General features: G+C 40.8%; 1 protein-coding gene across 2 annotated transcripts; it reads right to left on the bottom strand.

Moving 5' to 3' along the window:
- Positions 1 to 43: 43 nt before the first annotated feature.
- slc12a4 (solute carrier family 12 member 4) lies at positions 44 to 26105 on the bottom strand. Of its 2 annotated transcripts, XM_084575022.1 has the most exons (25): positions 25874 to 25939; positions 23697 to 23737; positions 13961 to 14055; positions 13739 to 13870; positions 13270 to 13416; positions 12860 to 12914; positions 11960 to 12090; positions 11604 to 11845; positions 10990 to 11204; positions 10506 to 10670; positions 10099 to 10197; positions 9932 to 9989; positions 9655 to 9829; positions 9233 to 9351; positions 8966 to 9064; positions 8015 to 8134; positions 7737 to 7841; positions 5620 to 5788; positions 4918 to 5113; positions 4489 to 4658; positions 4186 to 4317; positions 3746 to 3853; positions 3436 to 3623; positions 3172 to 3305; positions 45 to 3082 (listed from the first exon to the last, which is right to left on the bottom strand). In XM_084575022.1, the coding sequence occupies exons 5-25, from the start codon at positions 13405 to 13407 to the stop codon at positions 2991 to 2993; spliced, it is 2910 nt and encodes a 969-aa protein (XP_084431148.1). In that variant the 5' UTR covers positions 13408 to 13416; positions 13739 to 13870; positions 13961 to 14055; positions 23697 to 23737; positions 25874 to 25939; the 3' UTR covers positions 45 to 2990. The 2 variants fall into 2 exon arrangements, with proteins under 2 accessions (XP_084431147.1, XP_084431148.1); XM_084575021.1 differs by lacking the exon at positions 23697 to 23737 and having other exon boundaries at positions 44 to 3082; positions 25874 to 26105.
- Positions 26106 to 26964: the final 859 nt, after the last annotated feature.

Raw genomic sequence — 26964 nt, 5'->3', positions numbered from 1 at the left:
TTTAATATGAAAGGAAGCTGAATAAGTTTGATTTGTGGGTCAACACAGCAGTCTATGTGTCAGTAAGGATTACGGAGTTTAATCACTTTCTTACAGTGCAAAAAAAGCATTCAATGTTTAGCCCCATTTATATATTTATATATATACACACACACACACACACACTGTCTGGCCAAAAAAGTTGCCACCAAAAAAACAAGGTCACACACTCTAATATTTCATTGGACCGCCATTGGCTTTGATTACAGCACGCATTTGCTGTGTCGTTCTTTCGATAAGTTTCTGCAATGTCACAAGATTTATTTCCATCCAGTGTTGCGTTCATTTTTCACCAAGATCTTCTATGGATGATGGGAGAGTCTGACCACTGCGCAAAGCCTTCTTCAGCACGTCCCAAAGATTCTCAGTGGGCTTAAGGTCTAGACTCTGTGGTGGCCAATCCATGTGTGAAAATGATGTCTCATGCTTCCCGAACCACTCTTTCACAGTTTGAGCCCCATGAATCCTGGCATTGTCATCTTGGAATATGCCCGTACCATCAGGGAAGAAAAAAATCCATTGATGGAATAACCTGGTCATTCAGTATATTCAGGTAGTCAGCTGACCTCATTCTTTGGGCACATAATGTTGCTGAACCTAGACCTGAGCAACTGCAGCAACCCCAGATCATAGCACATAGTTTTTAACCCAATTTTAGTTTCCTTAATCTCCTTAGATGTTGTCTCTGCTTGATTTATGCCAATGATTTGACCTGTCTCAAACAGACTAACATCTTTTCCACAACCACAGGGATGTGTCTTTTGACATGGTTTTTTAAGAAATGAAAAGCTACTCACTGCATCAGGGTTAAATAACTTGTTGCCTGGTGAAAGATAACCACCCATGCAGTAATTATCCAATAGGAGGCTCGTACCTATTTGCTTAGTTAAATCCAGGTGGCGACTTTTTTTATGAACAGGCAGGTATATAGGTATATATAGGTGTATATACACAGCACATTACTCATTATTTTGAAATGTATTTATTCAGTATTAATTTTATTGCTGACCTTGTGGCACTTGTTTTGATATAATCTCTATGGAAAATTATTACATGAAGGAGAATAATAACACTGATAAATAAAACTGCAAAAGATGCACTTTTAAAAAGAAAAACATTTGTTGTATTTACTGTTGACCAATCGATGAGCAGCTTCAACGGAGCGACTGGAGTTGAGGTCATCGGGCTGGGGAAGCGGTTAATTTATTAAGAGTACATTAAGAGCACTGTGGGAAGCACCTCGACATAAGTTTAAAAACAGATGTTCTTATGGAAGCGTACACAACAGCTGCATTTAATGGGAGCTATTTTACTGAACCGAGAACAGCCCTTTGTAATGCCGCTGCAGTGTTTACACGATGAAACATTTACGTAGAACAGCAGTCACTCACACCAGCTGTAGTAAAAAAAACCTGCTTTGTTAAGACTGATTTCTCAGTACCGAAAAAAAGGAATCTGTTATTGTTAGCACACTCTTTCATGCCGATGTTCACATAACCACAGAGTTGTGACACAGTAGCCTCGCGATTCTTCAAAAATAAACCCTACTAGCTTCATTAAAGCACTGCTGACATAAAGATCCCATTTGAAGAGTGTATTGTGCCAAAATCTCAGTAATCAAAAACACGTATTGCTTTTCAAATGACAATGCATTAGGCCATTTAGAATTTGCGTTTAGTGTTTAATAACTGCACGTTCTCATTCATTAGCCTTCACATACAGCATAAAAGAATTTGGTGAACATAAAAAGACAACTGCTATTGATAAAATGCTGGCTTGAAATACTGATCATACCGAGTTTTGAAGAAAAAGCCCTTTTAAAGTTGGTTTGGAAGATGTCTGAAGTAGAGATCAGAGTAGCTTAAAGCTGTAACCCTTAAAGGCTTATGTAGTCACACCAACTCACACAAGTATGTGTTGTCTTCCGCTCATGTATAAAAGTACCATACAGATATTACTGTGAATACACCAAAACATCTGTGAAGGTTCTCAGTCATCCATGTCATGGTATATCCAGAGAAGCGTTTAAAAAAGGCAACTGGACTTGTAGAGTTTTTTGAGAAGATGTTTCACCACTCATCCAAGTAGCTTCTTCAGTTCTGAAACGTGGTGAAACGTCTCGGATGAGCGGCAAAACGTCTTCTCAAAAAACTCTACGAGTCCAGTTGCCTTTTTTTTAAAACTCTTTTTTGAACATACCAAAACAAAATATCAAAAACTGGGTTTGATTTAACTAAAAACCTTAAGGATCAAAACCTTAAATAAAATATGTTTTTTCTTAAAAGCAGAAAAGCTTCTCATGTCTGTAGAAAAAGTATAAATGCAACACTTTAAATGTCTTTCCAAAAAGTTTCAAAAAATTATAAATTATAACTCTGTTTTGTAAAAACTTGTGTTATAATCTCTGACATCCAGATGTTCTAACTGGATCCTGTGTCACCTATACAGAATACTCAATGCTGTGTTCATCACCTGCAGGAACATTTCCTTTAACCTCGGTGGGGAAAAGTTTAGAAAATAAATAAATAAATAGAAGTGTGACTCCAAAAATAGTCAGACAGCGGTTTTAGAATAAAACGTTTGGCATACTATTAAATCTTCTTGAACAATATGTGTCAACTTTACGGTTTGTTATGACATATCTCAAAAAGAGGTATTTGTGACCTTAGCATGAGAAAATACTTAGTTAATGTTTTTTTGTGTTTGACAGTGTAATAAATTCTAAAGAAGATCAGTAACAGCTTTCATTTGTAAGGAATGGACAGGTAGATATGTACACTAATGTGTCCCAATATTCTACAAGAATAGAATGAACCTCTTTTGCATTCAAAAGTCCATACACAAAATGTCAAATTGATAGATCTACCCAGAACCCTCAGGAGGCACCTCTTGTCTGGAGGTGGAATGTGTTCTGGCGAGGTCCAAGCCCGTGTGCAGCAGCTCCTAACTGGTCATGAGTAAATAGTGATGACCTCCCGGCCTCCGCCTCTCACCAGCAGCACTCTTTCCAAGCCTTCAGTCAACACCTCCAGAAACTCCATATCTGAGGCAGGAAGTTTAGGAAGTCCAACAGAAACACGCTCTGTACAAAGACAGCTGCCCAAAAACACCCCTTTTGATCGTAAAGGATACAGTTCTCGTCTCCGTCTGTGTTTCGAGGTGGCCCCGGCATGTTGAGCAGCACCAACCGAGCATCGTGGGACCTGTTGACTATTACCTCGTTCAGCTTCACAGCCGTATGCATTCGCCGCACATTGGACTGATCCCTGGAGTGCAGAAGGGCGAATAGTTTAATTTGTGGCACCAAGACTTTTGGGATTACTTCATACTATGTCAAACAGAGGAACATCCAAAAAGTAAATGGTAATAGGCTGAATATAACTGAATCTGACTCACGGCTTGAGGCTCATGAGCTCTCTGAAGTTCTCGGGTGCATTGTTTCTGTTCCTCCTCTCAGCCTCACACTTCTCTCTGGTCCACGTCATCTGAACCTTCTCTGGAGGAGCTTCCACCACCTCTTCCTCCTCATCTGAGTAAAGACTGCCCATGCGCACCAAGGAGTGTCTGTCCTTAACCAGCTGAGCCTGCGGGTTCCAACAGAAATGCTGTGAGCTTCGGTCGTCAGTATGCTAACACTGTTACACAATTCAGTATGCAGTATAGACGCAGACTAGTTGTACTCAGTATTTCCACAAACCCAACGTACTTCTCTTTGTCTTTCCGCACTGGATAGCCTCATTTGCCTCAACATCTGGGACCTCTGCTCCATCATTAATGTTCGCTCATAGGTGTATGCTGAGATGTCACTGTCATGCTGGAATTGAGAAACGTCATGTTAGTGGCAAATGAAACACACTTTAACACTTCAACAAGGGCAGTGAAAGTTACATTTTTTAACGCACAAAAATATATGAAGCATGTGGTATTTATTACCCCTAGAATTCTGGTGAAGCGTACAGGCTTTAAGTAAAAACAAAACCATTTGTTTACTTCAGTATGGCATGGCACCACGTGGACATCTGGTTTCAGTTGCAGTTTTAAATACAGCGTCAGAATGATTGAGAGTGGCGTTATTCCTAGCCATAAAAAGGCTTATACAAGTCTTCACCTTCTCTCAAATTAGCAGTTTTGTAAGAGCTTTCTCACCATCTCCACCACCTCCACTTCGGCCTCTATTCTGAGCTGATAAAGGAACGTGGCCAGATCTTTCTTCATCTGGATGCTGTTGTCATCCATCTGCGCCACAGTGAAGATACGCATCTTGCATTTCCTCCAGACCTAAAACGCAAACGGAGTGTGTAATACTATGTGTATCGTAGAAGTAAGTGCGTACCTAATCACTTGCAGAAACATACTATAAAATGAAAGTGGCAAAACAGCATCCTTCAGGCTAAAGACGGTAAAACTAAAGGAACAAAAGCCTCAAATATGTCCAGTAATCTCTCTCACTTTATGTTGTTTGAGCAGGAAAGGCAGCAGCATAAGCATCCCCCCATCGTGGACGATCCACCACACGTCGATGTTGCCATCTGTGAAGCGTTCATGGTTGCTTGGATAGAAGGACACATTTTTGGGCACCATCAGGGCCAGGTGGGCAGCTGTGGTGCAGCGGACTGTATCTGGGAAGAGATGACAACATGCAGGCTGTGGAATTTACATATATCACATATAATACCCCTACTGCAAGTGGGTTAATGCAGTCAGAAGAGTGTCTCATTTACCACACGCCAACTCATTTGAATATCCAAATAGTATGTATTCATACCTCTATATAACTATAAAGAGTTGCGTGTGAGTAGTGCAGCACATGAGCATTTAGGTTTGAACTAGTCAGCATTATTTGGGATTGGCATTCATCACAGTATCTCAGACTCTTACTGATAAACGTCTTCCAGGCTCGAGGGTCCTCACTCTGCCTCCAACCGTACGGCCAGCCCATCACCACCGTGTTATGTTTCATGCCCCCCAAACCACAGGACTGGATCAGGTGAACTACGCCCTCCCGCACTTTGGACGCCACCACAACCTGGCAGAAACCTTTGACCCTCTCGATCTCCATCATATTCTTAATAGCCTAGGAGGAAAAATGGGGGCAAACTGTACTTTAGTTTATAATGACAACAAATTGTAAACAGATAAACCATATTTATAAGAATTATCAATGGCAAATACATAATAATAGAAAAATAAGTTGATAAGTTGATAGCGTAGGTCTGGACTTGATAGGTTCGAATTCCATCAAAATTTGATTAATTTCTTAAGCTTTTGTCACATAATTGAGAGAAACCTTGCCTCACTTATTTAATTTCCTTATTTTATAAGATATTACTACTAACAACAAGCTATTTGAAGCATTGCCCTTTGTTTTCTGTGACAAATATAAAATAATGTAATAAAGTAACTGCAACTGTGTAAGAAATGTGACGTAAAGTCTATGTTGGAGCTTGTCTGAGTTTCTTTGTTTTGTTTTTCTCTCCAAATAACAAAGGGCTCATTTCTAACAATCAGTTGCAGCACAGTCAGCAGCTCAGCGCAATGCAGAACAATGCAGTGCACGATGCGTCCCGTTCCAGTATTTACCTGTTCGGCCGCCTGCATTTCCCCATAGCTGTCCAGGAAGTTGCCATGGATGACAGAGCCCACGATGGTCAGGCCCTTCCCCGCCTTCAGCTGCGAGGCGAAGGTGAGCAGCCGTGGATATTTTACATGGAGGTCCTCATCCAGCTTCAACAGCACCAGCAGCTGTGGCCTGCAGTGCGCAGAGTCGCAAACCGTACCAGACAAGTTAAAAAATGGTTTATGGAGAAAAGCTATTATTAACACTGTATGATTATTCACGTTTGGTGCTGCGACTGTACTGAAAACAAGGACATGAATACTGGTTGTCAAAAGAAGTTTAGTCACTGGCAATGGGGAAGGATGATAGATTGGGCTGGGACTTTGTACTCATCCATTACACCTTGTTTGTGTATTTTGGTACTATAATTTTGTTTAGATTTGATTATCAAACCATCACTCTTCCATAATTCCTGATTTAATAAAATTGTTAGATTAAAACTGGCATAAATAGTTTGGAGATTACCTATCACTGATATTTCTTTGCATGAATCAGACTTAATCTAACATGTTAAAGTCAAAGAAGTATATATATACCCGGACAACCAAAATAATTCTCACACTCCAGACAGATTTATCTCAGTTTTAACCCTAACCCTAACATTTAGACGGCTTTTGACCGCTCAGTCACCATATCATTCCTTATTAGGCAATTTCAGAAGAATGTTGCATCCCTTCTGCTCTTCTCTCTGCAATCACATTAGTCAGCGCTGCCTACTGTGTCAGTGTTAGAGGAAGTTAAGCAATCTTGTGCCATGCTAATTCAGCAGAAGTGACCAGCAAATAGTGCTAATGAGCAAAAATTGGGAAATAGCTCTTCCCAAAACTTCCGCCAAATGTTTTACATACGTATTTTACTGATGACACTCGCCCATTGTGCCCTATATATACACTGTCTGGCCAAATAAAAAGTCGCCATCTGGATTTAACTAAGCAAATAGGTACGAGCCTCCAAGTGGATAATTACTGCATTGTAAATAGTTGTTATCTTTCAGCTGGCAACAAGTTATTTAACCCCAACTTCCCACACTTGCTTTCTCAAGCAACCATGTCAAAAGACATATCTCGTGGTCTTGGAAAAGGTGTCTGTTTGAGAAGGGTCAAATCATTGGCATGCATCAAGTAGAGAAAACATCTAAGGAGATTGAAGAAACTACTAAAATTGGGTTAAGAACTGTCCAACGAATCATTAAAAACTGGAAGGATAGTGGGGAACCATCGTCTTCAAGGAAGAAATGTGGTCGATAAAAAAATCCTGATTGATCGTGAGCTGTGATCACTTCAACGTTAAATCTAATCGAAGAAAAACAACACTCAGGGCTATGTATAATAGTGAAAGTAAGAGCATTTCCACAAGTACAATGTGAAGGGAACTCAAGGGATTGGGACTGAACAGCTGTGTAGCCTTAAGAAAACCACTAATCAGTGAGGCTAACCGGAAAAAAAGGCTGGACTCTGGAGCAATGGAAGAAGGTCATGTGGTCTGATGAGTCCAGATTTACCCTGTTCCAGAGTGATGGGGGCATCAGAGTAAGAAGAGTGGCAGATGAAGTGATGAACCCATCATGCCTAGTGTCTACTGTACAAGCCTGTGGGGGCAGTGCTATGATCTGGGGTTGCTGCAGTTGCTCAGGTCTAGGTTCAGCAACATTACGTGACCAAAGAATGAAGTCAGCTGACTACCTGAATATACTGAATGACCAGGTTATTCCATGGCACGGGCATATTCCAAGATGACAATGTCAGCACTCATGGGGTTCAAATTGTGAATGAGTGGTTCAGGGAGCATGAGACATTATCATTACAAGATCTTGGTGAAACATTAATGCAACACTGGATGGAAACAAATCTTGTGACATTGCAGAAGATTATCGAAACAATGCCACAGCGAATGCGTGCTGTAATCAAAGCTAAAGGCGATCCAACAAGTGTGTGACCTTTTATTTTTTTGGCCAGGCAGTGTATATGTGTTACAGCTGGTTTTACCCTATTTGTTTACGTTGTATGGTATTCACAAGAAGGTCACCAGAAATTCAACCCAAATGCTTGTGAAGATACACATCCGGCAAGGTTAGCCATACCTCCAGTTCTTGGTGTGCGGGGGTCCAGCTTCTAGCCTTAGCAGGGCATAGCGTGCAGCGCTAAGGGACAGTCCTCTTATACCGTCCCCCCACTCCTTCTCTGCTCTGTTTTTGTTTGTGCACGAAACAGATAAGACCCAAGGACAAGAAAAGATAAATTAGGTGATCAAGGTTTCTGTCACCGCCCATTAACGATGTGCAGAGACACAACCATTATCACAGACAGAATATTTAATGTAGGACAGGAGCAATAAACGCAAATTAGACTCCAGACATACCCCTGGTACTCAATGTACTTGTAGATCATCACAGCGATGCCCATGGCCACAATAGCATAGTACCAGGAAGAGATGAACATCAGAGCCAGGCACATACTCATGCCGAGGAATGAGAGAGCCCTGTGGGTGCGATACATAAATCCTGAGATTATGTGTTTGCATACCAAGAACAAAGGTGATCTTGTAATGAGAAAAAAGGGTGAGACCAACACAAGCCTTCTAGCTCTGCAGATTGAAAAGGATAAAACTACTTACAGCCTGTCCCGCAAGGCTAGGAAGGTGGTCATAATGTTATGCCTGTGTATTACGCTTGTGAATACAAATGCAGTCAAATATAACAGTCTTGCATTCATTAAGGCTTGCAGTATTACTGAATTGTATTGCATTGTAGCAACAAACGTTTATATGATGTTGACAACCCCATTTTGGTGAGTGGGCTGGACTAAATTACATAAACAATACTGTGTTTAATGCAATCCAGTTTACGAGCATCACAAACCACATCCTCCAAAGTGATCATACAGCTGAATTACCACCTTTCTTACACTGTTTAAACATAAACTGACCATCATAATGGTCACGATGGGGGATTTAGTGCAAGACTGTTATAGCAGAATGCATATGTTACACAAGCGTACCTAATGTTTTGGCAAGTCAATGTATATTCTAGAGCCTGGAGGCACAATGAAAATGTCTGAGTGTGTCTGAGTATCGGAACAACGTGTAAATGTGTAACGTTGAATCAAATGTCAAGTTACAGTAATGTTAATTAGAATGCAATGGGCTCAAGAGTTCCCCCACACACATAAGTGCAGCTTCTTCCATCTACTATATTATGGGCTAGCTAGAAGGGGCCCCAGTTAGTGGGTTTTGGGGTTTGGAGTGTGAGTGTGATCAGCTCTCCTTATGTCTCTGGTTTTACTACTAACCTACTGTTACACCTTTACTCACCAGTGGTAATATTTAAACCGTGGCCTCCAGTTCGGCGTGCGTAAAAGTGTCTGTACGGCACAGGCTAAGTTCACAAAGAGATAGCACATCAGGAAGAACCTGTTGAAGGAAAATAAAACTTGTAAGTACATAATATAGTGGTGCAGTCGTGGAAGTCGTGCGTCTGAGAGAAACACTTGTGTGGGCGCTGATGAAAGAAGATTGCCTGTGCAGTCTGTGCAAATACAGCATATAGCAAAAAACAATGTGGCATTTGTGTGAGCTTACATGGAGAGGATAGGAGCCACCATATCCAGTGAAGCAATAAGGATCCCCAGCTCAGCTATGAGCCCAGTCAGCAGCAGTGCCCATGTAGGCTCTCCATTGGTCTTTCCGTGTCCAAACACCTAAAGAAAAAAACAGAATATTATTTCAAACCTTTTCCCAGGAAATGCAAATCACTTCTTGGTTGCTGCAAGATCATATTCAAATAAGCTTGCAAGTTAAATATTATCATATGCAAATATTTCTTGCACGTCACACTGAATGCAATTTTAGGGCAATCCAGAACATACATCTGGAAAGCAATGAACACGCATAAATTTGGGAATCTGTGCCATGTTTGTTTTTGCAGAGCATTACTTTAAAATTGTTTCCACATATTGTGAAATGATTCAAGGATGTAGCATTGTTTGTGTGTGCTGTCCCACCCTAAGGAAAGGAATGATGTTGTCCTTGGCTATAGCCTGCAGAAGTCGCGGAGCCCCAGTGAGTGATTGCAGGCCGGCCCCAACAGTAGAGAAGAAGGAGCCAATGACAATAACCCACGGAGATGGCCAGGAGAGAGTTCCTACCACCAGGTTTTTTCTGACAGCGTCCCCAAACCTGCAAGTACAAACTGACTTAATATGACTGATGGGTAAATATTCTATTCACACATAGTGTTTTTAATTAGTAGTAAACCCTCAGAGACACAAATTCACTCACTTGTCTCTCAGGACTACTCCTTCAATACAGGACCCAAACAGGACCACGGAGCTTAAATCTGAATACAGGAAGTCAAGGAGCTCAAGGGGACATAAATGTGTATTAGAAATCTGCTTTCCTGTCCTCTTTGAGGTGAAAACATTGCGAATCACCAAAGGTCAGGATACAAACAAGTGAAGTAGTGGTGATAGCTAAGATAGTTCCCACAGGGATGGACTTCTGAGCATCCCGGAGATCACCAGATCTGTTGGAGCCTGCCATGATGCCTGCAACGGAGAGATGAGAGTAAATAACAACAGGGGACAACTGAAAGTTGATTAGTAATGCCCCCTAGTGGCTAGATTTGATGAAGGGTCAAAGCTTGCATAGCTTGTTTCTACCCTTCAAAATGAGAGTATGGATATTTACGGGAGCAAAACTTGCTAACTGTACTTAATCAATCTCTCAAGCTTTTGTCAAAGCATATCATTATCATGATGTTATAAGAGTTGTAAACTTAAAAGGGTTTTTGTTGTAAAAGGGTCTATCTTAAAAGCTGCTCTTAAACCAGGATTGTCTGCTTTAAGACACTGACCTGTGGCGGATGGGAAGAAGATCCCAACCAGAAGTGTGAAGGATGTGGCAATGTCCGCTGACACGTACATGCCAAAGTTCTCCATGGCACTGTGGGCATCCACTGACTGCAGGCCTGCCTTCTCTAAGATGTCCCCTTTCTGCAGGTAGTCGCTCCACATGTTTTCTATCACAGTAAAAAAAAATCTTTAAACAACAGACATGTGTGTGATTATTCTTGAAGCAGAACGCAGTTTGATAGTATGCCTGATAATGAATATTGGCTGTTGATGTAGTGTGCAAAAAATAGTGAATTATAAAGAAACAGAATCTTTATCAGGCACATCTGTGGGTGGTGGCATCTCTAAATGACTTCGTGGGAAAGGAAACAAGGACAAGCGCTTTGGGTGGGCTACAACATACTATAACTGTGGCAGAAGATGACAGAAAGAAGTTCACAAGATTTTATCCCTTGCATCAAACTTTGCAATCAAAGTCCATTTTACCTCTAATAATTCCACTGCCCAGTCCAGGGATACCCTGTATCTCCGTCACATTGTTCTGGATGAAGTAGTCATCACACTGAGCGCTGCTCATGTTCCCGGGCAGGCAGAACCTGTCCCACAGCTGACTGGGAGCGGTGATGTTGCCGTTCATTACAGTCTTAGCGCACACGTCAAAGCGATCTCTCACCAAAGTCCTGTTGCCCAACATGCAGATCCTACAGCAATAAAAAGGAGGGGGAAAAAAAGTTGCCATTGTCACGGAGCTCTTCTTTGCTTCCACATATTGCCACTGATTTTCATAGAATTAAGAAAAAAGCAATATGTCTGTGTTTTCCTCTGTGGGAAAGTAATTGGTTGCAAATGGGAGACAGAATTGTAACCATAGAGGAAAATACAAAACAAAACGTTGATAAATTACTCTCTCTATATCTATCTATCTATCTATCTATCTATCTATCTATCTATCTATCTATCTATCTATCTATCTATATGTGTGTGTATATTTGAAACATTGTGACCACCGAGAGGAGTAAGTAAATAACATTGACCATCTTGTGACAATCCATTCTGTCGCACATCCTTTTGAGACACGTGTTTATTTTAGTGACACTTACGGAAATTCTGGCGGATGAGTCAAGGACTTTAACGCTCCGGCATAGATAGAGACGATTGAGATAATGACGCAGGCCAGGAAAAGAGAGGCCAGCTTGTTGACATATTTGACTCCCACAAAAACCACCACAGCCATCAAGCTGAGGCATAAAGAGCCGTAGACGCGCATGTTGTTCAGCATGGCGCTGTCGCTCCCAAGGCGGTCTGTGGCGTGGAAGATGGCCGCCTGAGGGAGCAGATATTTCTGAGGGGGAAAACATCACAACAGGGCTGTTATTGCACGTGCAGTCTAAATAAAATTCATGTAATGGGTGATGTATTTTATTTTAGATGGAGTGAAACAGCAGAACAAACTGACCAGGAAGATTTCAATGGCACCCAGTATGTACATGGCAGAAGCAAAGGTGGTGCCCAAGTAGAAGCACAGCCCCACGGCTCCTCCGAACTCGGGGCCAAGAGAGCGTGAGATCATGAAGTAGGCTCCACCAGCTACAAAGGACAAGAGCAGATGTTACACACAGAAAGCCACTAAAAAAATCTGACTGTTTTTTCTGCATACAGTGAACGTGACAAAAAAAATGTGTGCGTGTGGAGTGAATAAGCAGTGCTTTCCTTGGAAGATACACAGTGTATATTAAAATACAAAAGAAGGTCACGATAATACGTAATACACCGATCAGGCATAACATTATAACCACCTTCATAAAATTGTGTAGGTCTGCCTTGTGCCTCCAAAACAGTTGTGACTCATCAGAGAATGGACATGGGCCTTTTGTCCTGTGGTGTCTGGCAACAGAATGTTGTTAGTGGGGGGCTTTGGGTCCTATGGGTTGAGGGGAGGGGCCTCTGTGGATCATCCCACAGATACTTGATCAGTTTGGGAGCTAGTGAATTTGGAGGCCAGGTCAACACCTTGTGCTGTTTTTCATGTTTTTTTGAGTTTTTCCTAAACCGTTTTTGTGTGTGTGCCTGTGTCAGGCTGCATTCTGCTGAGGATGGCTGCTGCCATCAAGGAGTGTCATTCTTATGGGGTTGGGGTGCCTGGCCTGGTCTAGGTGGGTGGTACATGTCTAAGTAACATCCACATGGATGCCAGGTTCAAAACTTTTCCAGCACAACACTGAATTGTCACAAGATGATCAATGTTATTTACATAATGTTGTGGCTGATCAGTGTAAGTCATAATAATAAGTCACGATGACGTTAAAATTCAGCTTCTGTCATGCACAATACACAATAAGAGGACTCCAAGTATTACCTGGAACAACACCATTAGTCGCAATGGCACTCATAGATATGGCGGTGAGCATAGTCTGTAAAAGAAATGTGAACACATGATTAAAAATAATGTGTGCAAATTCATACCAGATGTGCAGCTTGTGGGTGTTAGCATCTGCCAATCAAAATGAAAGCTAAAAGAGGTTCAAGCTTTGATCCTACACGTTTAGCATATATAGTCTGGAAGCTAGCTTAGCAATTTGCTAAAATAGTGCAGGTATGACGATATTCTTTACCTTAAATAACCACTGCAGTTTATGCAACCTTGTGGCGATAACCGTGTGGTGTTGCAATAAAACGTTGGCCAATGTCCCACAACGGTGATGGACTTAACCGGGCATATTAGTAAGTGTGTGTGAGTGTGTGTGCAGTACGTGTCTGCATACTAACACATGAGCAGCACATGAGGACGATCAGGAGGGACTGAATGATGCCAGCCATCCCCACAATCCAGGTCAGTCGGAGGAACAGAATGACGCCGAAGATGTTCTGGAGACACGGCAAGTAGACTCCCATCAGGGTGCCCATGTTGGGAGACTGAGAGAGAGGGAAATGAGGAGTGAGGGGGGAGGCAAAGAGAGAGGGTAGAGTATTGAGCCTGACATTTCAGGAAACAAGTGTATTGATCATGGGTATTGATCGGTGTACTTTTTAAAGGTCATTCGATCGTGTTATCAGCTCTTTGCATGTATTCAGGTCTTACACGGGCACAGTCTAACTGCAGAGTGTAAAAAGGCATAAGCAATCAATCAGCAAGCCTTAATAACTTCGAGCGATAGCCAGCAGAGGAGTATAGTGTTTCCAAACATTACGAAAACAGAGAGGCATACTGTTCCCATGCTCTTGCCTAACAACTGACCTTGGGGGTTTTTCTACGTGAGGCCTCAGCACTCTCCTCCTCTTCATGCTCCTTGGCACCCTGCGTGATGTTGGTGTAGTTGACCAGGCGGCTGAGCAGAGAGGAAACCTTCGGCCGGATGTCCAGCTCTTCCTGGACGACGATGGGAAGGGGACGTTAATTTCCTCAAACTGGTTCGAGTTTATCAGGTTATCAGAAACATTGAAAAGCAAAATATCAGACCTCAAACAAAGCCAGGTTCCTGTCGTAGAAGTCATTCTTCTTGCCAGCGTCAGCACTGTTGAGAAAAGGGCTGTCTTCTTTATGATTCCCGTGTCCTATTATGGAGAAGGCAGGGATAAACCAACAATTTAGTCTGAGCCAAACAATGAAAATGTCGCTAAAGTCAGTGTGCTGCTGATATGACAGAGATGTGATTGCTATGAAGGTTTGAAACAACAGAATAATGCCTGCATCAGCCTGTCAGAAGATTACTGTAATTAATTGCATAAAGTTGTTTCACTGTTAAACTCGGAGGCTTCTTTAACATAACACAGAGAGAATAGATGAAAACACTCTTAAAGACACTGTTAAAAAGCCACAGTTTAATAGGGTGTCATTATGCTTTACACTCTAGATTAGTTAAATCTATATAATCAGTTCAGTACAGTTATTGATGGATGCACAGTTTTAAAAAAGGCATCAATGTCGCCAGCTTGAAATAAAAATCAGACAAGATTGCTTATTAAAAATTTCAATATACAAAGAAAACATGTCATTTGACCCAACGTGAAGCTTTGAAATATTTTGAAATATGACATTAATAAGAGAAAATCTCCACCGGGGAAAGCCCTGCCAGCACTATTTCCCACACAGTAATTAATGAAAGAAACAGCAGTTCCATTTATTTCCACGGTAATCATTTTCAGCTTTAAACTGTCACTATTCATCGAAACATCTTAACAATCTCGGTGTCGCAGTAAACTGTAGAAGCCCGGCTCATGCCATTGAAGCTGTAATGAAAGGCAAAAGGTAGCGCGGGACGGCAAAGACGAGTCCAGGTGACAAACAGGCATGTAATTAGATTTCACTCTCGTTAATTCCAGCTTTTGAAGAAAAGAATCAAACAGAGGAGAGCACGGCTTATTGCACGCAAAGTACAGCACTGCCAGATTTATCACACACACACTTTCACAAACACAGCCATGCACGCTCCCAATTACCTAGGAATGACCTAACCTTGGGTTATTGGAGCATGTAAACTTTAACAGCGGCATCTTAAAACCCAAATTAATGTTGCAACGAAAAGCCAGCCAACTTGCCAAGTGGGCATGAAACAGAACACTATTCCCAGCTGTGTAAAGAATACCAGCTTCGTTGCAAATGGAAGTCTGAACTTCACTGCTGGTCTTCACTCACCTGTGCTCTGTGTCCCAATGCTGCCGCTATCACTGTGGGTAAGCATAGTTATGTGCTGTGTGCAGACTGCGACAGAGTACACTGTGCTCCGGCTTGGGGAATTGTCGATTACTATCCAGGACACCCGGTCACCCTGGGTGAGCACTCATTCAGGGGCCTGATCTAACACATGGTGCACAGTGAGGGGGGTGAGAGATGGGGAGTGGAGAAATCGGTGGTAATTCACAGGCTCACACACGCACACATGCACACATGTGTGAGGCACATGCCTGCTTAAGGGTATAAAAAAGCCCTGGGGTAGGTTTGGAGGTGTCACAAAGAGGTGCAGTATTAGATTGTATTCTGACTCTTACTAGAAAAAACTTGAAATCTCATCAGTTCACGTTGTCAGTAAGAAAGGCTTATTTAACTCCTGTGCCTTATCTTTAATTAAAAACGAGGTGATCAGCAGAAGCACAAAGGCCAAACTACAGTTGTTCCAGCTTTTCAAACCCAGACATCCAGACAGTAGGCCTGCTTGGGAAGAAATCAGAGTAAAAACAACCTCAATGCTGTCCTCTAGTGTTGTCTTTGTGTAACAATGTGTGTATTTGAAACAGACTACAGCATGTCAGTGAGGGATGTGGATAATATGACAGGTGCTGATCAATATAAAGGAATTAAAGGATAAAGTATATACACCAATCAGGCATAACATTATGACTATTGAGAGGAGTAAGTAAATAACACTGGCCATCTTGTGACAATGCAATGTTCTGCTAGGAAAGTCTTGGATATGGCATTCGTGTGGATGTAACTTAGACACATACCAGCCACCTGACACAGGCACACACAAAAAGACAACTCTAGGAACAACTCAAAGAACATGAAAATCAGCCTCCAAATCTCCTAGATCCTAAACTGATCGAGTATGCACTGGAACAAGCCTGATCCACAGAGGCCCCTCCCCTCAACCGACAGAATTGCTTTGGAGGCACAAGGGAGACCTACACAATATTAGGAAGGTGGTCATAATGTTATGCCTGATCGGGGTATGTTGAAAGGAACTGGTATTCGAGCAGTGTTGGCCAAAAGAAAGTGCTCCACATGGTTACCTTAATGCTGAAACCTAAAATAGTCATCTGTCTATTTTTGGAAAGGTTACACAAAACTTCCTTTAACAAGGAGCTGAGGAGACAGTGGGGGTCTCTTGTTAATAACCTCACATTAAATGTCTAATTGAAAAGATTAAAGATTAGCTAGCCTGTTATGAAGGCACACAGGAGTCATGCTGCGAGCAAAGAACAGCGGAGGCTTTACTGCGGCGTGTACTGACATGTCATCTGCCCACCCCACCCCCAGCCGAAACAGCTCCCAACTACACCTAGAAGATCAGAGGCGGTGCTGTAGGCCTGACACATTCGCAAGCATAGGAAAGATAGAACTTAATCAGAAGTATATATGACTTTCTACAGACTTTGCCTTAGTCTGGAAGTTTTGTTCGTCTTTCTCGAAATAGGCTATGTACTTAACAGCCGGAGTTTACCTCCTTGTGATTTGTAATATATGTTGGAAACTGGATATGAAAAAAAAAAAAAAAAAAAAAAAAGTTTTTACAGTAGTGTGCTCTTTTGAAAGTGGATTAAACACTGAAAACAATACCATTATCCATCAGCTTCTTAAGGTTTTAAAAAAAAGCCTCTTTGCTAAACTTCCTCTTTAATAAGCATTTAAGACTTAAAACTGAGCGGCAGAGAGGTCACACAGCTTAATCCCCCCTATGGAGTGGACTGGCAAGAATGTTCTACTGATTACAGGTGTTTGGAGGGAGTCTATTTAAGTGTTCTTGTTTTTATTAAGTCGTAGTGTCCAAACTCTTGTGGAATACTAACATTGTGGGCTCATATGGTTCTTGTGGGGCTATTTTTCCAAGCCTGCAACTTTTTTAAACTTAAAATCTGATAAGACTTGATTTTAAGGTATTAGTGTATGTGTTATGGTTACGCACTAAGTTAAGGTTGTTAGGGTTACGGGCTAAGAAATGCATTGTGCCAACTGAGTTTGCGTGTGTGTGGGTGTGGGTGTGTCAATGTGGAGAAGAGGCAGTGAAATAAACTGTGAATATGCTGACAAAGCACAGCTATGTGACTATGCCACTGGTTTTTGTGTGGTGGCAACTCAAATGGGCAAAAGGGATTTTTTTCTCTATTGTTGTCTGTCTACACACAGTGTGTGGTTTTTCCAGCTGGCTGCATGAGTCAAAAAGTGTACGAGCAAGTGAAAACTAGTCCAGCTCTGGAGGCATAATCTAAAGCATCATTTCCTCATTTATTGATCTGACAAAAGCCCTAGTTGTGTGATTACATTTGTATAGAGTAACTAGACTAACATTACAGTTTGTTACAGTGCAGTGTATCACTGCAGTTACATCTTAGAAATGTGGAAAATCTCAGACCTACAGTAAGCCAGTGAGAAACACTGCTATTCACATCTGAGATACAGACAGAAATCACTGTAGATACTGTATGCACAGCATATTTGAGCATATAATATACTGTCATGTTGAGGAAAACCATACTGTACATACTGCCTGGCAGTGCAAACTGAAAAGAACTTGGCGTCTGCAGCTTTTCACAGTTGTTTGGTTTCATTAGGTTTTTCTCTCCTCCCTAGCCTGTGGCAAGAAACAATGTAATTCTGTTACAGCAATAGGCCAATGTTAGCTATAATGGCTGCATTACATGTGGAGTGGAGTTTGAACAGATCAGAGGAATGCTAACCTGCTGAGCCTTACGGCAAAACATATTAGCTCTGATGTGCGCTAATGATGAGGAAAGGATGCCAGCTCCGTCTGATTACCTCAGGGGGTAAAGGTGGGCGGGAAGTGGTGCATCGTACAACAGACTCCCAAAAAGACACAAATGAACTAGAAGGGCATCAGTGTGTGTGTAGAACTAATAGATAAACACAGAACTATAATAAAATGTCTGTAAGGGTGGAAGGCGTGTTGGATTTCTTTGCAAAATGGTTTTATGCATCTAATGAGCTTTACAGTTGTATGCTGTTCATGAGGGATTACTTTGAGTGAATGCTCAGTACACAACAAAAACACAGAGAAACTAAAAGTCCACGGTAAATGAACTGATCAAGAAATTTATCAATGCTGTATACCAGTGATAGTTGGTCCATGTCTAAAAAGTAGGTGGGGAAAACAGTAACCCTACTTCCTAAACCAGTACACCGCCAGTTCTACCGTTAGACTGTATATAAATAAGGACAATGCATCCCAACTTCCTCGTATTGGCCAAACTGATGCTATTCTCCCAGGGATACGGACGGCACCATCTAGCAACTTTGGTGCCAGTACGCAGTACGGTCTGAAAGTAGAGCCACGTGGAGCCGCGATATCAATGACCTGCCCACACCTCCGCCAGACTCCTACAGGATCGCTTCACAGAGCGGTTGGCATGGCAACTTGTAGTAATCAAGATGTCACACCCTGTTTCTAACTAACTAAAATTAAACTTCCGAAAAAAATGGACGCTTGATTATGCTCCAATGTTATATTAACAACTTGACAGAAACCACACTCAGACGTGTACTTTAATGTGGTGTATGTAGTAATTTAGTGTTTTAGTTCGCCCCAAGTCCCATCCACTAACTAGGAGGAGGTGGAGCTTATGACCTATACTGCAGCCAGACACCAGGGGGAAATCTACTTCTTTTGGCTTCATTTTGGAGGACCTGTTCCACAGTCCATCTTTATACAGTCTATGGTTCTGCCGTGCTCCTTGCAATCAACTTTTTGACATGGAACTGTCACAGAAAGCCATGACGATTGAGCAGCACGCACAAAAACTCCCTGAATTCAGACATCATTAACACACCTTTGCTTTCCTATTAGGATGAGTCAAAATGTCTGTTGTGAAAAAGAAATATTATCAACCCAGCTTTTGGGAATCCACTGGTTACCTTATAGTAAATAAACACTAGAATTAAAATAGAAATATGCCCATAAAGCCATGTTCTACATTTTACATAACACTGTCCACCTACTTTTATGTCTATATGTCTAATATAAAACTCAGTGAGGACAGAATTCTAAATATTTTAAACACATGCATTTGAACATGCACCGTTTTGCTACTATGCTTTCAGTTTAATTATTCTAACTATGCAAGCTAACATCGTGCCTGGCTTAAGATTTTAGAATTTCAGTTTTGCGTGGTTCAAACAAGCAAACACAGCAAATAATTACTTGCATACCACTTATGCAAACACCTATGTGTGTTTGATCTTTGTTTGGGCAGTGAAGAAGACCCAGGACACACCGAATGCATTCAGATTGTCTGGAAGAGCTGTCGCCTCACATCTGAGCTGCTCTATTTACCACGCTGCCACTTTGATGTGAATGAGCAGACAGAACAAAGACGGTCGATGACTGGATGGCAAGATAGTTGCGCCGGGGAAAATTATGTGTGGCAAATAATTTAATTAAAGCATGATACGATGATCGTATTTGCTCCTCCACCCCAGTATGTTTATCTCTCAAGGGCTGTCTGAGAGGCATGCCAGATAGCATGACAAGTAATGTTCTCCAGAATTACAGAGGCAACACATGGCTGCTCCAAAATTCTCCAATATAAACCACCCAGTTTTTCTATAAGCTCCTCAAGGCCGGTCTTGTATGACACATTTCCACCACTTGGCCATATCATCTCCCTTTGCAGGAAGTACACTTGCTCTATTTTCTTGTACTCTAGACTGAAAAGATCAAATAAGTAGTATGCTCACTCTCAGCTCTAGAGAGCATTTTAGTATAGTTTATCTCATAGTTTTAGTGTTATGACCTTCAGCTAGTTTAGCTTGACGCTCTTATCAGTGTTGTTTCAGCCACAGCAAGCAGCGGTTTGTTGCTAAACAGCTCTGATAAACCCACTGAGAGCTACCAGTTGGAGAGTACAAGGAGAAATAAAAAAAGAAATAAAGCCTAGATGTTTTTTCGCAGGCAGAGGCCAAATATTGTAACATGTTGATAATGTGTGTTAGCTTGTTCTTGTTTTACATATATTGCAAAAAAAAAAAGAAGAAAAAAGCATTCTAAAAATAACATTAAAAAAATAACAATAAAATGTGCCTCTGTTACAGGTGTACTTTTCCTCCTGTCAAACTAATGTAGATGGCTACGTATTTGTGACAGTATGTCTGTGTGACCTCTCAGGTCAGCTCTTTGTTAATTCATTTGAATATTTGCTTTTATTTAGAAAATTTATTTGTGTTGCTTAGCTAAATACGGATCTTGTTTAGTTGATCAATACATTTACTTAAGTTATGTAGTTTCATTCTCTTTTTGGGAGGTTTTCCTGTTGGAGCTGGTGCTCAAGAAGCACTTGAACGCCACATATCCACCAGGTGCTTCCAATCTGGACTGCACAATCTAGAATTTAGAGGGGGGGAAGAGGGGCATTTCTTTCTTTTGTATTTTCTTAACGTTAAGCCTAGTAACATTAATTCAAAATTGAAATATTTGTGTTGAAGTTATTGTATTTAAAAGGGTTTAATTTAAAAAAAACCTCTTTGTTTACATTTGTAGTTTTTTTGTGGTTACTTTGTTTTTATTTCAACCTTTGCATCTTAAAGATGGTTTAGTCCAAAGGCTATTTAAGATGAAGGCATTTTGCTTCTTTTTTGTTTGTGGGAACCTTTAACACCTTTAATACTGGGGTATCACTGCTGCCATGTTGTATTTTACCAGAATTTTTTTTTTATTTTTTTTTTCCTTTTATATTAAAAACTATTGGAGCTCTGAATTCTGCTGTTTCATGGTCATCACTTTGGGGAACTTCATGCTTCTTCAGAAGGCTGCTCTGATTCTGTGGGGTAAAAACATCAATCCCTAACAGTCTGACACATTTGGTTAGTGTAATATTTGTTATATTTGCTTAAGAAAAATATATGTTTACATATTTTTTATTTTACTGAAGATTCATTAATAAAGCCAACAGTACTAGCTGCTGTACTTGGGAGCTTGGGATAAGATATTTGGATGGGATTTGTTGCCCTACCTCACATACTGTCCACCTGGAATCTCTACAGTACGTGCTTGCCCAAAGGATACTTTCAATCAAGGAGTGATTGATAGGTTCATGACCTAATGTAGAAGGAGATCCAGCTTATGTTGCATGCACATGTATTTCAACTTTTTGAGTGATTATGCAGAACAGTTAAAGTTAACGAACCCCGAGGTATTTCGGTTTTAGGTAACTGATGATTTGAAAGTCAGTGTTGACCTTCACGCAGTCATCAGCTACCTCCTCCTAAAAGGTGATCATTCCTGCTGTGAGGTCCAAAACTGAGATTTTTTACAAAGAAGGAATACGTGCTCCAGGTGTTAATGTAGGAGGGAAATTCCATTAAGAACAAAGTCAGAATCTTTAGAACAAAGTCAGAATCTTTAGAACAAAGTCAGAATTTTAGTCAGAATCAAACAAAGTCAGAATCTTAAGAACAAAGTCAGAATTTTAGTCAGAATCAAACAAAGTCAGAATCTTAAGAACAAAGTCAGAATCTTAAGAACAAAGTCAGAATCAAACAAAGTCAGAATCTTAAGAACAACGTCAGAATCTTTAGAACAAAGTCAGAATCTTAAGAACAAAGTCAGAATCTTAAGAACAAAGTCAGAATTTTAGTCAGAATCAAACAAAGTCAGAATCTTTAGAACAAAGTCAGAATTTTAGTCAGAATCAAACAAAGTCAGAATCTTAAGAACAAAGTCAGAATCTTAAGAACAAAGTCAGAATCAAACAAAGTCAGAATCTTTAGAACAAAGTCAGAATTTTAGTCAGAATCAAACAAAGTCAGAATCTTTAGAACAAAGTCAGAATTTTAGTCAGAATCAAACAAAGTCAGAATATTAAGAACAAAGTCAGAATCTTAAGAACAAAGTCAGAATCAAACAAAGTCAGAATCTTAAGAACAAAGTCAGAATCTTTAGAACAAAGTCAGAATTTTAGTCAGAATCAAACAAAGTCAGAATCTTAAGAACAAAGTCAGAATCAAACAAAGTCAGAATCTTAAGAACAAAGTCAGAATCTTAGGAACAAAGTCAGAATTTTAGTCAGAATCAAACAAAGTCAGAATCTTTAGAACAAAGTCAGAATTTTAGTCAGAATCAAACAAAGTCAGAATCTTAAGAACAAAGTCAGAATCTTTAGAACAAAGTCAGAATTTTAGTCAGAATCAAACAAAGTCAGAATCTTTAGAACAAAGTCAGAATTTTAGTCAGAATAAAACAAAGTCAGAATCTTAAGAACAAAGTCAGAATCTTAAGAACAAAGTCAGAAATTTAGTCAGAATCAAACAAAGTCAGAATCAAACAAAGTCAGAATCTTAAGAACAAAGTCAGAATCTTTAGAACAAAGTCAGAAATTTAGTCAGAATCAAACAAAGTCAGAATCTTAAGAACAAAGTCAGAATCTTTAGAACAAAGTCAGAATTTTAGTCAGAATCAAACAAAGTCAGAATCTTAAGAACAAAGTCAGAATCTTTAGAACAAAGTCAGAATTTTAGTCAGAATCAAACAATGTCAGAATCTTAAGAACAAAGTCAGAATCTTTAGAACAAAGTCAGAATTTTAGTCAGAATCAAACAAAGGCAGAATCTTAAGAACAAAGTCAGAATCAAACAAAGTCAGAATCTTAAGAACAAAGTCAGAATCTTTAGAACAAAGTCAGAATTTTAGTCAGAATCAAACAAAGTCAGAATCTTAAGAACAAAGTCAGAATCAAACAAAGTCAGAATCTTAAGAACAAAGTCAGAATCTTTAGAACAAAGTCAGAATTTTAGTCAGAATCAAACAAAGTCAGAATCTTTAGAACAAAGTCAGAATTTTAGTCAGAATCAAACAAAGTCAGAATCTTAAGAACAAAGTCAGAATCTTTAGAACAAAGTCAGAATTTTAGTCAGAATCAAACAAAGTCAGAATCTTTAGAACAAAGTCAGAATTTTAGTCAGAATCAAACAAAGTCAGAATCTTTAGAACAAAGTCAGAATTTTTAGAACAAAGTCAGAATTTTAGTCAGAATCAAACAAAGTCAGAATCTTAAGAACAAAGTCAGAATCTTTAGAACAAAGTCAGAATTTTAGTCAGAATCAAACAAAGTCAGAATCTTTAGAACAAAGTCAGAATTTTAGTCAGAATCAAACAAAGTCAGAATCTTTAGAACAAAGTCAGAATTTTAGTCAGAATCAAACAAAGTCAGAATCTTAAGAACAAAGTCAGAATTTTAGTCAGAATCAAACAATGTCAGAATCTTAAGAACAAAGTCAGAATCTTTAGAACAAAGTCAGAATTTTAGTCAGAATCAAACAAAGTCAGAATCTTTAGAACAAAGTCAGAATTTTAGTCAGAATCAAACAAAGTCAGAATCTTAAGAACAAAGTCAGAATTTTAGTCAGAATCAAACAATGTCAGAATCTTAAGAACAAAGTCAGAATCTTAAGAACAAAGTCAGAATCTTAAGAACAAAGTCAGAATCAAACAAAGTCAGACTATTAAGAATAAATGCACTATGTCTTCTACCTTAGGACACCAACTTACAACCAATCACCCGTTGTAGGCAGCTGTTAAAGAGAGAACATAGCGTTTCTTACACTCACTTGGTATATTTCACTTAATGAAGAGTTTGGACGTTTCAACAAATGAATCATTTGCGAGAAATCAGATAAAAGCCAAGAGAAAGGTGTGTACACACACAGAAGATACAAAAGAAAGTCAATTTTTTTTTTACTTTCTGTTTTTTTCTCTATGAACGTTTGCTGAGTTGCGTTCAGAACACACACATATGTTCCTCTTTTTACACATTAAGAAGAGACAGAAAGAGCAGCAAAGTTTCCTCCCTCAAACGCGAATGCTATTTCAGGGCATGAAGCACAGCTCTACAATGACCGCAATGTTGGACCTGTCCTGTGCTGAACAGAGCTGAGTTCACTGCTGGAAACAGACTTTGCAGTGTGTCACTTCCTCGATGATGCTAACGTCACGCTGTGGCTGAGATACACCCCACGAAACACAGCCGGGCACACCACTCCCATCATGAAATCATCCAGTACATGCTCCCACTGCCGTATAGAAAACTAAAAATGGAGAAGTGCTCAATATGTACATGTCTTTACTCAAGTGTCTGTTAAGATGTAGCTTTCTTATTGGTTTGAAACCAAATGGCAACACACTGTGCAAACTATGCCCCCTCTCGCACAGTCTCACATTCTTCATCTCCTCCTCCTCCTCCTCACCGTGTCCTACACACTCATCCATGTGGCTGTCATCTGTGTTTAATGGTTGCTTCAGGAAGCTCTCTTCGGGTGGGTTAGAAAGAATTATGACAGCGAGAAGACATGGTTAAGCAGCAACAGGAGTCTGTGAACAGTAAAAACACTCTGAGGGTTATTTCAGGACATCTGACTTTTCCCTCTATGAGAAAGCTCTGCTCAGACAACATTAAATTAATTTCACCAACCGTTTAACGGCACCTTAAAATATTTTAGCTTGCATTTCTGCTGTTCACAAATGCCGTTTGGTTCTAATAGGTGACTTCCATGCATTCCAGGAATAAACAGGCCAGCAGCTGCGTCAACATGTGCTGAGATTCCTTCTTGTTACGCTTCAAATATCAGCCCGTTTGAGCCCTTGAGCTCACCCAAGCGTGGCTCATCTCATCTGCATAGCGGCATAGTTTCCTTGCGAGCTGATGCACTCACACATTTACGCGCAATCACACTGGCCGTTCACTCAGTGGGAGCTTGTGAGCTCATTAACACCTAGAAGAGTTTACAGCCTGGATCCTCACTGATGCTGTTCAGTAGTAGGAAGTTCACAGTCAGCTACATGGTAATGGAATATACTGTAAATAGATGGCAAGTCACTGTGTGGGCCTGTGCCCAGCCCAGGCTTCTGGGCCTTTGGGAAAGAGTGGGTGCTTTATGTGAAGGCCACGCCTATGTGTGTCTGGTAAAAAGAAGTAAGTTCACTCTTTCAGCCCACACAAACCAGCGCTGCTCTAACATAATCATGCCCAGCGGCTACAAACTCCTCTCCCTGTCCTCCCTTTCTCCTGTCAGACTGGCCCCACTCCTTCTATGTTGATACAGTGGAGAAACAAGTGAATTACAGCGAGAGACATGCTGAGGCAGAGACGCGAGGAGGGAGAAATCCGCTTCTGTGTTGTTGAGCGGCCAATCTCTGTGAAAGGAAATCCTCCCCTGGCACAAAGAGAGCTCCATCTTTTGTGCGAGGAGGCACTTGAGGCCTTTTCTTTTTAGCAGCGATACCAGCCTCACTCAAACAACCCCACCCCCGTAGTGTCTTTCCCCCCGCAGTTCTCACCCCTTTCATTGTTTTCCCTTTGTTACTCATCTCTCCATGAGTTTACGTTAAAAGATTTACCCAGCCAGTAAAACAACACTCCTAAAGCCGTAAAGGAAGTGTTCCTGCAATTTGATCTAACGTGAGCTGTCAAAAACAGACCTGCCCGCTGTAGGAATACTGTTTTCTGGCCCTGGAGAATTGCCATGGTAACCATTCAACCAGCTGTTCAGAAGGCTCTCGGGACAAAGCAAAGCTTTTACCATGCTGCTCTGGGCCCGACAACTTATGAAGCATTACTTTCAGTGCACACTTTTCGGCTGTCAAACTTCCAGATCAGTGGCCTTGTGTCCAAGCTGAGAGATAAAGAGCTGTTTAAAAGTTGTGAGGCTTACCATCAGAACTGACAGTGTCTTGATGATCAGGGTAATCTTGTCCAGTATCCCTGTAATCGACCCAGTTAATCCCCTCTAGGCTGTCGTAGTTGGACTGAGCCTGATCCTTCACCGGTACCACTGTGAAGTGAGGCATGTTTTCATCACTCTTCTCCCCAGCGTCTTCAGCTCAAAGTCAACATAGCAGGCTAGCTGTTAGCCAGCTTCAGCTCAACTCCCACTAATGGCAACTACATTCCACTACACTGCGCTCACTTCCTCTAGAGGTTATTATCATACTCCCCGCCCACAGGCCAGCCTCTCCTGGCTTTTTTTTTTCTCTCCTTGTGTGAACTGAAAGGGTATGGGGGTCTGGGGGATGCGTTTGGGAGGACAACACCCCTCCCCTCCAAAAAAAGGAGAAGGACTGAGCCACAGCGCACAGGTCTCACTGAAGAATTAGCGTTGTCATCCCCTGAGTCATGTATAGTGACAGAGTGAAAGAGTTTAGGGTGACCCCCTTTCTGTTGCATGTGTGTCGTAATGAGAACTAACAGAGCGGCCCTTGTCTGTTCAAGGTTCACACAGGCATTGCTCTGTGTACGCAGACCCTTTTCCCAAAACACACACACACTGACGTGGCAGTCTGGAAAATAATCAATGTTACTGAAGTGGAAGCAAAAAGTGGAGAAAAAAGTGTGAGGAGTGGCTGGTCAGCACTTAAGGGTAGCCTTTCCATTTCCAACATCATTCACAGAACCACATTAATTGAATATTAAGAAGAATTCATCAATGAACTGTGATGGCCTGCGGCTGTTGAAGCGACGGGGAAAGGGCCAGCGCTGAATTGGGGCAACATCAGCAGAGAGATGGGGTAAAGTTTGCCCTCCTCTTTCCAAGAATAGCAGCCAGTCTACAGCCATAGAAAGCAGCAGATCAAAGAGACTCTAGAAAGGCTGTCATTAGAAAGTTTATTTGAGACAACCTCAGAACCTGCTGCTGCTCTGTTTGGGTAGCTGAGGCTCTGTGAAACGTTTGTTTTTCTTTTGTATATTTTTCTTTGTCTGTTTCAGAAATTTTTGATCTGATATATATATATATATATATATATA

The sequence above is a fragment of the Chelon labrosus genome, assembly GCF_963514085.1.
Source record: "Chelon labrosus genome assembly, chromosome: 3".
Classification (NCBI taxonomy): Eukaryota; Metazoa; Chordata; class Actinopteri; order Mugiliformes; family Mugilidae; genus Chelon; species Chelon labrosus.
The sequence above is the reverse complement of the archived record's forward strand: the minus strand, read 5'-3'. Positions and strand labels throughout refer to the sequence as shown.